The 13,901-nt window shown below is 34.3% G+C and overlaps 1 protein-coding gene across 1 annotated transcript in view; it reads left to right on the forward strand.

Annotated features, from left to right (window-relative positions):
- Positions 1-299: 299 nt before the first annotated feature.
- The window catches only part of LOC143251128 (uncharacterized), a 28,922-nt gene continuing 15,320 nt past the window's right edge, over positions 300-13,901 (forward strand). The window contains exons 1-4 of the mRNA XM_076502506.1: positions 300-646; positions 1,293-1,371; positions 6,153-6,264; positions 8,979-9,881. Of these exons, the coding sequence (XP_076358621.1) occupies positions 457-646; positions 1,293-1,371; positions 6,153-6,264; positions 8,979-9,881 (1,284 nt within the window). The 5' untranslated portion in view covers positions 300-456. The remainder of the gene's footprint in view (positions 647-1,292; positions 1,372-6,152; positions 6,265-8,978; positions 9,882-13,901) is intronic.

A 13,901-nucleotide genomic window follows, 5' to 3' on the forward strand; every position in this document is an offset into this window, starting at 1 on the left:
ATAAAGATTTCAGTCAATGATAAACTAAAATAAATAGTATTCTTTTTAGATTGAATAATGTTTTACACTTACAAAAACATGGGGCCGGTACTTTATAAATTAAACTTAAAAACAAAAGTAGAGTAGAAGAATTACAGAACAATATAACATCACATAATTCAAATCATCGTTAGTAATAACTATGAAATTAAGAAAATAAATCCTACTCGGTGAATGGTTTAACATTTATGAATTTACTTTCATTTCCAGCTTGTGTTGTGTGAAATAAATATAATACAGTAATTTCATATCCGTTCGAGGGAGCTGCAAACGATATGGAATTATACATGGCATGAGTGCTGAGCATGAGAAAAGGGATTTTTGTTCTATCACTTGTTTTCGTGGGTGGAATTCAGTGTTTCATTCAATATTTCAGTCACTTAACTTTGAACAAATTGAAGTAAAAACTAACTTATAATGGGAAGCCAGAAAAGGTTGTTTATCGGAGGTATATCTCCAGCTGTTAAAGAAAATGATATTAAAGAAAAGTTTTCAAGATTTGGGGATATCTGTGGTGTGGAGATTCGCGAGAAAAGTTATGAAAATAGCGACGTTAAGAGATTTGCATATGTTGATCTTAAAATTTCTGATGATTGTTTGGCTAGATGTAAGTATATTTAGATAATATATTATGTGTAATATTAATTGGTATATATATACATATTTGAATTAATGACATCATTAATAGGTTTAAGTTGAACTACTTGGAACTTAAAAGGATCATTTTGCAGCTTATAATAATTAGTTTAAATACTTTAACATTTTGTGAATACACTTATAGTGAATTCGTAAGGGGCAGGGAAAAATTATTGTGTGAAAAAACAAACAAAAAAACGTATTGCTTTTGATGAAACACTGAAGTTTTCACCTCTTTGATAGTGGTGTCTTCAACTACTATATTAGTATGTTTTCTGTATGAGAAACGTTAAATAAACGTGAAATGCTGCGTCCAGTTTTGGTAATAATTTAAAAAAAAATCAAAATGATATATTTTTGGAGAAGTTTCAGAGAATACAATAAACAAAAAGTAAGGCATTGCTGTTCGTATGTATATACGTAAGGCATTGCTGTTTGTATGTATACACACCTGGTAATGAATGAAGTGTATGAGAAAAAATGGTAAGCTCCTGTAGTATAAGCTTGATTTATAACCAGCTATTAAATTAAAAGGTAATTTCTTATGATTTGCTTCACATTGAAGAAATTATTTATAGAGATTTATATTTCTTGTATTCATGGTTATTGTTTGGCAGGTATCAGTGTTTATAATCAAACAAGCTGGAAAGGACAAAAAATTGTGATCCAGTTAGCTAAAGAAAGTTTTTTACAGAGGTAGGTGTATTTTTCACCTATGTTTTCACAAATATATTAACTTCTAGTAATAAGAATTTTAAAGAATAGACTAATTTTTCTCCATTATACTTTTCCATGTGTTAGAAGAATTAGATGGGATATCAGTGAGATGTATAAGATTATTCATGGAATTGGTTGTGCTGGTGCACTGTCTTTTTTCATAGTTAATAGTAGGATTGGGGGACGTAGATAAATATTTTTGCAAAGTAGGATACATCTTCAGATAAAACAACTTTATTTTTCTAACATGGTTGTTGGTTTTTTGAATGGGTTGGCTTTATGCATTTGATGCAATTAAGGAAATTTTAATAGAAGGCTTGATAAATTTTTAAGTAATGAGGGCTGACATTGAGATATTCACTGTTTATTTCAGTGTGCGGATATGGGAGTCTAGATGGACTAAAAAGTCCCTTCTTGATGACAAGAAACCCACTTGAAATAAAACTGTATCTCAGAATGGCTGGTATGAATATGACAATGTTTTGACCTTCCAAGGTCATTTTCAGGTTAACAGAGTTTGCAACTGACAGATGTCAGCCATATGTCTTAGGGATGAGAGTATAAATGGGTATAGGATTGTAGGGGGCATTGCAGTTAGATGTTAGGTTATTAATTAGTATAGGTATAAAGGTGTTCCTTTATATTGGTTTAATTTTGCTATTAGTTGTTGTACTGACTGGTCAGTTGCAAACTCTCTCATTGTTAACCTGAAGATGACCTAGAAAGGTTAAAATGTTGTTCTCTGCTTGTCAATAAAAGTGTTAATACCCATACCAGCTATTTTGAGACACATTTAAAAGGTCATTTGTTCACCTGTAATGTGAATGGTATTGATTATTGGCATAATTAATAAAATTGTGAAGTGCACGAAAGATATTAAAACTTTAGTTATATTTAGATGTATTGATGTCGTCCAGTTGTTACAGAATGATTTGGATTATTTCATAACTTGGGTAAATATTTGACAAATGAGATTTAATTTTAATAAGGGAATGAAAGGTAAGACATTTGGCTTATAATTTGAAACCCATTTTCATAGTATGACTGTAGAAATAGATCTTTACATTGGGTGGTCAAAGCGTTCAATCTGTTAGCACAGTGCTTTATTGTTAGTAAAACAACTATAATGTTAGGGTGTAGTTTTTGACCCTAGTTAAAAGAAGTAATAATCTCTATGTGAATCATTAATTAGGTGTCATCTGGAATAGTGTACACAGCTATGGTCTTTTTAGCTAAGAAAGAATATTGACTTTCAGGATAAGTTAAAAACTCTTGACTTACTTTCTCGTGAGGGGTTAAAAAAGTGATTTTTTTAAATTAAAATATCTGGGATATTGATAGGACAAAAGCTTCTAATATCTCTGTGTTCTAATCTGGATATATATACTTTTTTTTACCTGTTTATTTCATCTTTTTTTTTTTCCTTCTCCATTTAATCTTTTTTTTCCCGACCACTGGATTTCTTTGTCTTGTTTTTATTGATATTTATTTGTTTGCTACCTAGTGGCACAGTGGTATGTCTATGGATTTACACTGCAAAAAACCAGATTTCAATACCTGTGGTGAACAGAGCACAGATAGGTCATTGTGTAACTTAGTGCTTAATTCTAAACAAAAAAAACATTTTTTTCAGGAGTTGAGCCAAGCTTCATTTATTCAGTTCTGTTTAAGTAACTCTAAGTCACCAATTTACAGAATGGCCATCTTAGGCTCAGTACTAAGAGATGCTTGGTTGGCTCACGTTAGTTATCACTTTTTGTTATATCCTGTATTCTTTAGAATCTAGTATTTTGTTTTATAATTCAGTACTAGTTCAAAACTGTTTTGTTAAATAGGTGGAAAGTTATCTATATGGATTCATTAAATGTTAACATTTTGTTATTGAATTATTGAACACAAGTACTTGGACAAAATTAAAACGTGTATTTTCTGATTCAATATCTTACTTCCTTTCATGAAATAGCTTTCTTCAATTAATACTACCCTCTATTGGCACAAGTTTTCAATGCTAGCCTTTCATCCGTTTTTGCAGATCCACACGGAAATGATTATGCAGTAACTCTCCACCAATAGGTGTGTAACACAACCCTATCCTATCCCATAGTCTACACCCTCTCCACATTTGCACTTGTTAGTCACTTCCTGATTAGCAGCAGTACTGTAGAGATCTGCTTAATTTTGCTGGCATATTTGTTGATGTTTTCCTTTAGTATTTTTTTTTTACTTTTTCACATTTTTGAAATATAAAAATTACTTTTTTCCAACTTTTCACTTTTTTGCTCCAAGTTTGGAATTGTCATTATGCAGTCACTGTGTCAGGTTGTTACAACTACCATAGCTGTTGTTGCTGCTGTGGGTTTTTTATAACATTTCCCCTCAGTGGGCTCAGCAGATAGCCTGATGTGGCTTTGCTATAAGGAGCACTCTCTTCATCACAACAACCGATTATTGGCCAAGGAAGTGATAGTAATTATTTGATTACTAACATCCACACTCATGCAACCTTTGCCACGCAACGAACATCCTGTTTTGTCTGTTCCTAAGGCGTCTGGCAGGGGTGGACAAGATTTTGGACAATTATCTCACTTTCTCCGAGCATGCTTTCTGGTCATGAGCAATATTGGGCGATTTACCCAAACCTCTTTCATCTATTATGGAATTAATTAATCAGGTTTGTGTTATTTTATCCTGATCTCTTGTGTCCTATGATTCTTAGCATCCTCTCCACATTGAAGAGTCTATGGACCAATATTTAGTGTTACCTCCCTCACCTTATACTGGGGCTCATCCCTAGCAGTTGGAGATAAACTTTTTCTGGGGGTTAGTATGCCTTCTTTGAAGATAGTGCACATGCATTTCATAGTTCTTCCTTTTTTTTATTTTGATTCTGAATATTTGGAGTTCAAGTTGTTCATTTGACTGCTTCATACTAGAGACCTTCCTTTCCACAATTACTTGGATGACTGGCTACTTTTAATTTCCTCTCGGGTTGAATCTGCTGTTCATACACAGTATATTCTTCAAGAAGTTACTGAAGTGGGTTGGCCCAGTAAGGTGGAGACTCTTCTTATAACAGACCTGATCTACAATTCCAGTTACCATTAGGTGTTGGTTGGTTAACTTTGTTGATGTGGTAGTTTTGCTTTTCAAAATAGGATATCACAGTCACCTTTACACTGTTTCCCTCCTTTCTTCTAGTGGACTATCGAAATCCTTGCCAGTTACTAATTCTTAGCTTTTTGGGTGGTGGACTGTGGAGACCTGTTCTCCTGAGAGATGCATTATATCACTCAATTGAGCACTTCACCTTATTCATATATGGCAGATTGCTTTTTCCCACCATGGCATTCCTCTTTTCTGCTGTGTTCTGGATGTATATTCCTGGTCAGTCTGGTATTTGTTGGAGAGATGAAAAGCTTGTGTCAATGGTGGACACCATTCGTACCAGGAACTTGATGTATGTTTCAGATACTGCCAGGTTTTGGTTGAAGCACTCCACACTGTCATGATAATATACTGCAATTTGCTCCTCAGGCTGAGACATCTCTCCTACCTACTGTCCTCTAGATGTGGTTTCTCAAGGAGTTAGGTGTTGGCCCATGGACTAGATGAAAAATGTCCAATTCTGCCAGGCTTTGTACAGGTGATGCACCCTAGGTTAATGGTCTCTTCTTACCATTTGCTGGATGTTACTTCTCAGTGGATATGATGTTGGTTGTATTTGGACTCAACACGTATTTTTACTTGTGTACGTTGGGCATTCTCTTCTTACCATGGACTGGAAGAAATATATCCAATGCCACCAAGTTTTGGACTGGAGATGGCACCACACTGGGGAAGTCCTCCTTTCTACCATCAGTTGGATGTTAATTCATGGTGGATCAGGTGCTTTTTTGGGTTGGAAATGTATGCATCTGGAGACTGATCTTGGAATAGAAGCTCCTCTTCTCTACCAATTCCTGTTTCAAAGGGAGGAGGTAGGTAATCTCCTGCCTAGTATGGAACTTGTGTACAATTCCAGGTGCCATCAGGTATTGGATGAGGTCAGACTACCACTGTGGTCTGTCTTGCTCTAGTCACTCAACACTCAGTGATCAAATTTATAGGTCATATGTATTGTAAGATTCCTTCATGTTTTCCACCTTTCATGTTTGTGATACAGTCATAAAAGGGCAAGAACTAGATGGATAAGATGTGGTGTGATTTCCTGTTGAGGTGTGATATTTTTTTTTTTGTTCCACATCGCAAGGTCGCTATTTGGGGGCTTTCTAAAGGGAGCTTATTTTTAACCAGTTCAATGTGGGATTCTAGTTGTTTTGTGAGATGAGGTAAGATATCACATCAGAAGTTAACATTTTCCTGAACTGAAAATATATTTCCAAAAAATACTTACCTCCTCCCACATTTTCCACCCAGTTTTACAACTGTTGGTGATACGTGGTGTAGGTCCTATAACCTATCTTAAAGTAATTAATGAGTACAAGTGTGGATAGGGCACTGGTTATGATAGGGGTTGTATCATGCTCCTATTGGTGGAAAGCTGCTGTACAATAATTTACATGAGGATATGCAGGAGGCAGAAGGCTAGTGGTAACCATTGAAAATTTATACCAATAGAGGGAAATACTAATTGAGAAAACCTAGTTTGTGAATTATGGGAAGTATCTGTCTGAAATACATTTCAGTTTAGGAAAGTGTTTACTTTTACAAAATTGATATAGTTTGTTGATTAAGAGCAACATTTTTTTTTTTTTTTCTAGGCTGCAACGGGAACGGGAAGAACAAGATTCTAAAAGTAATCCTAAGTATTCCTCTGAAAAACATTCAGAAGTTTCCAAGTCACAGATTGAGTTCCAATATCATAAGGAAACAGTATCTTTTGTTTAGTTACAATGTAATCATTAACTTGTACCTAAAATTAAAAAGTCCTTATTTTCAAATATTAACATTTTTATGATTGGAAATTGAGGTTTCAGATTGGTTCACTTGAAGGTAAACTTTTTGTAAGAATGTATGAAGATATGTTATGGTGCAAGTTTCTTTTTTCCAGCTGGTAAAGCATCATTGAGTATACGTATCATAAGACATAAGTGTCATATATTTATTATTTTGCTGAACACTGCATTCTTTGTTTAGTCCATTAAGGGTTTTCTAGAATCAGAAGCATGTATACTGTTCCAACTGTATTTGCTATATTCAGTTGATGAAGGTGTGTTTCAGTCAATCTATAGCTCAAGGGGCCAGCTGAGACACAACAAACATACCAGTGATCTTAATACTAATATATATGTAAACACGGCTCGTTTGGGTTGAGAAAATATTTTACGTAGAGGAGTGAACAACGTTTCGACCTTCTTCGGTCATCGTCAAGCTCACAAAGACCGAAGAAGGTCGAAATGTTGTTCGCTCCTCTACGTAAAATATTTTCTCAACCCAAACGAGCCGTGTTTACATATATATTTTTCTACAAGTGGGTTTTCTCAACACCACTGATCTCAATACTGTTTATATAAGCCATTTATTACAACAAGAGCTGTTATCATGTTAATGCCTTTTTCTAGCTGGTGAAACATGGTTATTTGTTTTTGAAATCTCTTATTTTCTCGTTGTCATCTGACTTGAAGCAACACATAGAACGTAGAAGTAAGATGACAGCTTTGGTAAATAAATTCAGATGTGTTTCCAAGATCCATCTTGCAAAACTTGGGTTCTGAGACAGTACCTCATCTTTGTGCACAGATTGTCTATTTTTGCTCCTGAAGTTTTACTATTCTGCTTTAAAGACTTGCATGCCTACAGCCTTGTGAAACACCCATCTAAAGTTCACTTGGAAACACGTAAAGTTGCACAACTACACGATGATGTGTTATGCAGCAAACCCCTTCACCGGTGAGAGTGTGATGTACTTCCCAGTGTAAATGCTTCTACATTCACATGCATTATTGTTGCTAGTTGTGGAATTCATGGCATTATACATGTATACAAGCAGGCTATGCTGCTATGCATCTTAACACTATTGGAGTAGTAATAGCTAATACTTTGATTTTTCAATCAGTATTCTGATTGCTTGAAATAATTGAAAACACTAATAATCTGAAACACAAAAGTATTAAAACAAATTTGCTCTAAATTATATTGGTTGTGGTTGTAACCTGTTACAAGTACACAATATATTAAGTTAAAGCTACAGTAGTTTCAATAACTTGATTATTTTCATGAGTTGTCACACAAATGAGTTAAGCTGAACAACCTTGTTTTCAGTAAGATTGAAAATCTCAAAATCTAAATATTATTTGTTTCATATTTTACAAAACCTGTAGTTGAAATGCTACATATCCATCAATACAATGTCACAGCTCAGTTTTGTCAGGAATTACATGTGCAACATTTTGCTTTTATCTTGTCGTATGTGTGTGTGCATTCATCCAATTTATAGTTTTAACATTTAACCATTAAGAATGTATAATAAAGTCCATCATGTGGAATATTCTGTGCATGAACTGATGAAGAAAAGGTTTACATTAATGCTACTACAAACTAAAATAGTGTTTTATATATAACAGAATAAAGCTTTTTGTGATTTTGACTATGGTATATATTCTTGCTGGAGTTGACAGTCCAACCTTGCTGGGTTCTTACTTTATACAAAAATCAATGTAATAGTATCTTTGCATTAATTTAAATGTGTGTGTGACTGAAGATTTCAGAATTAACAGTATAGATAATTATATTACACCATGACAACTGAAGCTAAGAAACAATGATTAGCTAAAATCAATAAAAATACACTTGTGTTGAAGTTATAAAATTCAAGTTAGCACTATTTTTACTTTTCCTTTAAAGGACTATGAGTGTCATATGAGGCTCAGAAAAATTCAAGAAATTACCACTGTTTTTGTTTAAAATTTACTGAAACTAAACCATGTCAAAACTTGTTACTTATTTTTGTGTATAGAATTATATATGTAAAACTGTAATGGAATAAATTTAAACTTTGAAGTTTGTTTTTTTAATTTAGTAATATTAATTTTTTCATTTGATGGTAGGATGCACCCTTCTGAACACCACAATGTTAAAGGGAGAGGATTATTTGTGTACATAGTTTTTGGTTGTAGTTATATGAAATATGCATTTTAAATGTACTTGTATATATGTGAGTGAGTTTTCTGAAGTTATAAACTTTTCAGAATTTGTATGGCTTTCTAGTAGTCTACTGGGAGTGTTTTTCTAACAATATAACAAATACTGCAGAAAATAAATTACTTGTCCAACAGGCAAAGTATATTGGTCTGTCTCATATAAAACATGTTGTTCTTAGTTTTGGGTTAATGCAAATTCCACACGTATGTTTAAAGTAGTATTCAAATAACTGTCTTACGTGAAGGCTAGCTGTATAAATTTCTACTAATATATTTTATGTATTTTAATTTGTGGTGTATATATGTGCAACTTCAGTACCAAATTGTTAAAGATGTTTTAAAATATTATAATTTCTTTTCTTTATACGTAGAATTATTCTACTTATTTATTGTAGCATTAAACTGGAGTGCATGAACAATTTCTTTTTTCTTAATGTTTGTTCTCAGACTAATAGAAATAAAATTTACTTTAATGGTGAGGGAGATGAACAATCTGCTGTTACTTCTTTATGTTGGTCAACAGGCAACAACAATAGTGGTCAGGTTTTTGAAGACAACAGTAAGAGAGAGGCTGGAGATAAAATTAAGAAAGGGAATTCTTGTAAAGGTAAAAGTCATATTCCTAAGAGAAGCCATGATTGCAAAGGTATGCTTTGTACTGAGTTAGTTAACCATTCGTCCGATGAAGAAAGTCGACCTGGGAATCTGCCAAAGTTTGGTGGAACTGGAAAGAAGAATAAAGGAACTTCAGAACCAACTGATCCATGGAAAAACATGACTAGTGGTTCTGATTCTGCTGACACTGATGAAATAATCAGGCATCACAAACCCATTGACAGCACGAGAAAATTAACGTGTGCACAGCCATTAGCCACTAAGGAAACAACAAGATCTATGCTGGCAAATAAAACGTCAGAATCTGACGTGCCAGATTTAAAACAAGCTACTATGGACTTGTTTTCTGTTGATAATGATGATCAGTGTTTAACAACTGACCATTACAGTTTTGTTTCCAAAAAGCCTGACACTTTCAACAAAATCACACCAGTAGTAAAAATGCCCAAAATAACCGTGAAGAGTGAACATGATTTAAATACAGCTCTTAATAAAAGGGACCACAAAACACAAGAGTTTACAAAAAATCAGGTTTTGAAAGAAAATGGAACTGATGTCAAAAACTTTCAGTCGAACCTTTCAGGAATTCAGGAGTTTAATTCTGGAAAGATTGACTTTCATGAATCCTGGAATAAGCATCAGACAGACAACGAGAAACGACTCATTTCCCTAGAAAATTGGAGGAAACAAAATAAGGCTCATGAGATGGCAATAAAATCTGCTCTTTGTAGTATGGTAAGAATAGATTATATTATGATTGTAAGCCTAAGAATAGATTATATTATGATTGTAAGTGTAAGAATGGATTATATTATGATTGTAAGCCTAAAACATGTAGGTTTCTCTTAAAACCAGTTCTGTAAATCTGATGGAATTCATTATTTTTACTCAAACCAAAATCCATGAAATTATAATACTTTTTTTTTATAACCACTTCTGGATTCAAACTTTAAAGTCACAGTAATAGACTTTGAGTTTACTATCTTTTTGGTGAAGTTAAAAGCTACATTGAATAATGATAGGACCATTCATTGATAGATTGTTTAGGCAGAGTATTCATGATGAAACTTTGTAAAAGCAGAAGACTTTTGAAACGTTATCCTCTACGCTTGCCGTCCATTCTACAAAGTCTCATCAATGATAGGACCATATTCAAAATGTCTCTAAACAAGAAGTAAGATTTGATAAACAAAACTTAATATTCTATATTTAAAAACGGCTGACGATGACCGAAGAAGGTCAAAACATTGTTCACTCCTATGTTAGTGCTTTCTCTACCCATATCAACCGTTTTTAAATATATAATTTTCTCTACAAGTGGGTTTTCTTATCATGACGGAAAACCTAATAATAATTCCCTATATTATTGGACAATACTTCTATAGCATTAAATGTACTTGTCTTTTACTTATTTAAGCACTTCTTATTTTGTCTTCCAAGTAATTTTCTAAGCCTTCTAGTTCAAATCCAGGTATCTTGTTGCAGTGTTGATTGTTTTATGGAAACCTGACAGAATATGAAATTACTGGTATGACTTAAGTATAAAGAAAATGGTTACATTTACAGTCATATCTTTAATAAAGTTTGCAGTTTTTTAAATTTTAACTCAGTATTTTTTCACTTAAACAAAATTATCAGCTACATTGCTCTGCCACACGAGTTGATAAAATGATTCAGAAGATTGTGATGATTTGAAGTTTTCCAAAACTATTCCGATATGGTACGTTACCTCCACTCACATGAGTAGCTGCCTTCAACATGCAAAAACTTGTACACATGTCACAAGCTTTCTGTCTTCCTTCCACTGGAAATGACTCATTCCAATATGTCTATCATTCAAATCATCATTTGCTTACCCTCCACCAATGAGAGTTACACACACACACACACACACACACACACACTCATAATGCTTTGGATTCTGTTGAATTCTACTAAATTATCACTTCTTATTTGACAGTGCTTGCATTAGGGTGTTTCAAATTTCACTTTAACAGCTATATTTCCAAAGTGTTTTATAATCATTTTTTTATTGTACAGTTGACTAATGTATTTTCAATTTACTTTCCAGTTTTTTTTTCACATGTTTGTATTTATCTATCCAACAGATTGTTTGACTCATTATTTACCGTGAATTCTGAGATAAATGCAAGTGCTTTGGGTCTCACACCTATTATAAACACTTTTTTTCAGTGGCTATGGGTGGGGGCAATCCATTAATGGATTTATTTATGATTATTTGTCGAGAGAGATTGATTATTACATGGATCAACCACTTTCTTTGAAATTATCCTACTTGAGATTTGAGAGTCTCTTTTCATCTCTGGAATTTGCCATGTCTTTCTATACCCCACCTGCAGAATTACTGAAGCCTAATACGTTATTTTTAAGGTACTATTTCTCAGGTATTTCATGTTTTGCCTCTTTCCTCGATACCTATGACCCTAATCTTCCTTTGTTGCACTATAGTTCTTCTTTTCCTTCTTTAGTTTTTCCCCAGATATTAGGATTCATGCTGAGCATTTTGCTTCCAAATTGATTGAGAGTGCCAGTATGCTTTACCATCACTGGCTACAGATCAGTTGCTTTGGCATATCATCATGCAGAATATTGATATCTTCTCTCACTTGTTGGGGTCTGTTTTGCTGATTTGAGTAGTACTCCATGATTTTCTGGTCTTTAAATTCTGCCAAGGTTTTTTTTTTTTTTTTTGTCTTACCCTTACTGTGCTTCTGCTGTGTTTATCATCCATACATCTCTCATAGGTTATGCATCAAAATCCTGAGGGTTTTTTCCTGGAACAACTTCTTCCTTTTGCATTGTTTCATTAGTTGTCCTTGGCTGTCACCTTACATATACGTGGTTCTTCTTTTACAATCTTCTGGGTCGGGGTGTGGCCTTGTTGCAGGTTCATTTGTTACCTGTTTCTTTTGGGAAATTATGTATAGCCCCTTTTTTTATGTGGTGTGATTTCAGCCATATCCTGGACACTTTGTAATCGTATGAGGAATCCCTGTGTCACATTTCACCATTTCTTCTTTGTTATCCTGTTTGTTGCAATTGGAACCATGACAAACCTCTATTGCTGCTTGCTTTCCTAGTTCTTCTCAGTCCTTACCTGTCCCTTTTTCCAAGGTTTCTGTCTTGTTGTTTTCATCAACATATATTTACAAACACCAATAGTACTGTTTACTACCTGGTGGGAGCTCGATTGTGTGACTTTGGCAATATTTCATCATTGATCAGTGGATCATTAGAGTTCTTTCAAAAGGACTTGTCCTATTATTCCTTTCCCTTGCTCATTTGTCACAGATACACATTTTTTTTCTTGTGCCTCAGGCTCCCATTACCAACCAGCTGCATCTTCTTTTGTGGGCTCACATACAGGGTATACATATAATTGCATGGCATGTTCCAGGTGCTTTCAGTCGTTTTGCATATCAACTTTCACATCCAGAAAGAATCTATCAGATGGAATGGTCTTTCATTTCTATGGTTTTACAATGGCTTTGCCATCAGTGGGCTATTCATTACATCGATGCATTTGCCATATTCTTCAACCACTAATTCACATTGTTATGGTCTCTGGTCCCTCATCTTTTTGCTCTGGTGTTTGATGCTTTCAGTCAGAATTAGACCAACAAATACTTATGTCTATCCTCCAATTTGGTTCCTTCACCAGATTATTTTAATCATCCATGCTACTCAGTGTCAGGTCCTTTTGATTGTTCCTTACTTTTCGGCATGGCCATGATTTCCTCAATTTATCCAGTTTCAAGTTGCTCTCCCACTACATCTTCCTTTGTTTTTCTCTCTTCTTTGGCAACATCAGTCATCAGTGCTTCAACCCGCTCTTCCTATCTTCTGTCTTCACCCTTGGTTCTTATCCAGTCCTTGGCAAGGAGATTGAGATTATCCTAATGTGTAACTTTGTTTCTAACCTGTTCCATCTGCTCTTCTTCTGTGGAAGTTTATCAACATAAATGGAATATTTATTTGCCATTGATCTCTAGATCAGTAGTTTTTGACTGATCAGCCCACTGTTCCTGGTATTGTGGGATTTATTACTTGGGTTTTTGACTGAGGTCCTTTGTCTCCTCGATTGCTGTTGATCGATTGAATTTTTCTGCACTCACCTTTTATTCCTAATAACATATGGTTTGAACCTCTCCAAGATGTTCCCTGTTGATCCATTCTTTTTGGATACGCCACTTACACAGCAGGCAATCCTTCCAGACTGGGATGTTAATGTGGTCCTTCATTGTCTCACTTTGCTTCCATTTGAACCACTTTTCACATGCTCCTTGTTTCACCTTTCTGTTATGACTTTCTTCCTTCTTCTGTAAGCTTGTGGGCAAATTGATTTATTTGCCATGATTATTTCATGTACTCTTTTTCATTTTAAATATTTTATCTATTATCTGATCATTCTTATCTCACAAACCTAAACAGCTAGAGAGGACAACTCCTTCTCACTGATTTTCCTTCCATTTCCCATCTTTATCCTTGGTCTGATCTGGATAGATGACTATGTCCTGTACATGCTGTTTGATATTATGTTGTCTACACAGCTTCTGTCTGTGGTGTCTGTTCCTGACTCCATAACCTTTCTCTGTTTGTGATCTTTCTCCTTCCACTCTCTCCAGTTTGGATTTTGATTCGACTGGCTTATTCTTCTCTTTTGTCAACCTCCTGTATATTGTTCCTTTAGAGAAAATTCTTCAGTCAGGCATGTGGACTACACCTAACATGTTT

The sequence above is a fragment of the Tachypleus tridentatus genome, chromosome 5 (genome assembly GCF_004210375.1).
Source record: "Tachypleus tridentatus isolate NWPU-2018 chromosome 5, ASM421037v1, whole genome shotgun sequence".
Lineage (NCBI taxonomy): Eukaryota > Metazoa > Arthropoda > Merostomata > Xiphosura > Limulidae > Tachypleus > Tachypleus tridentatus.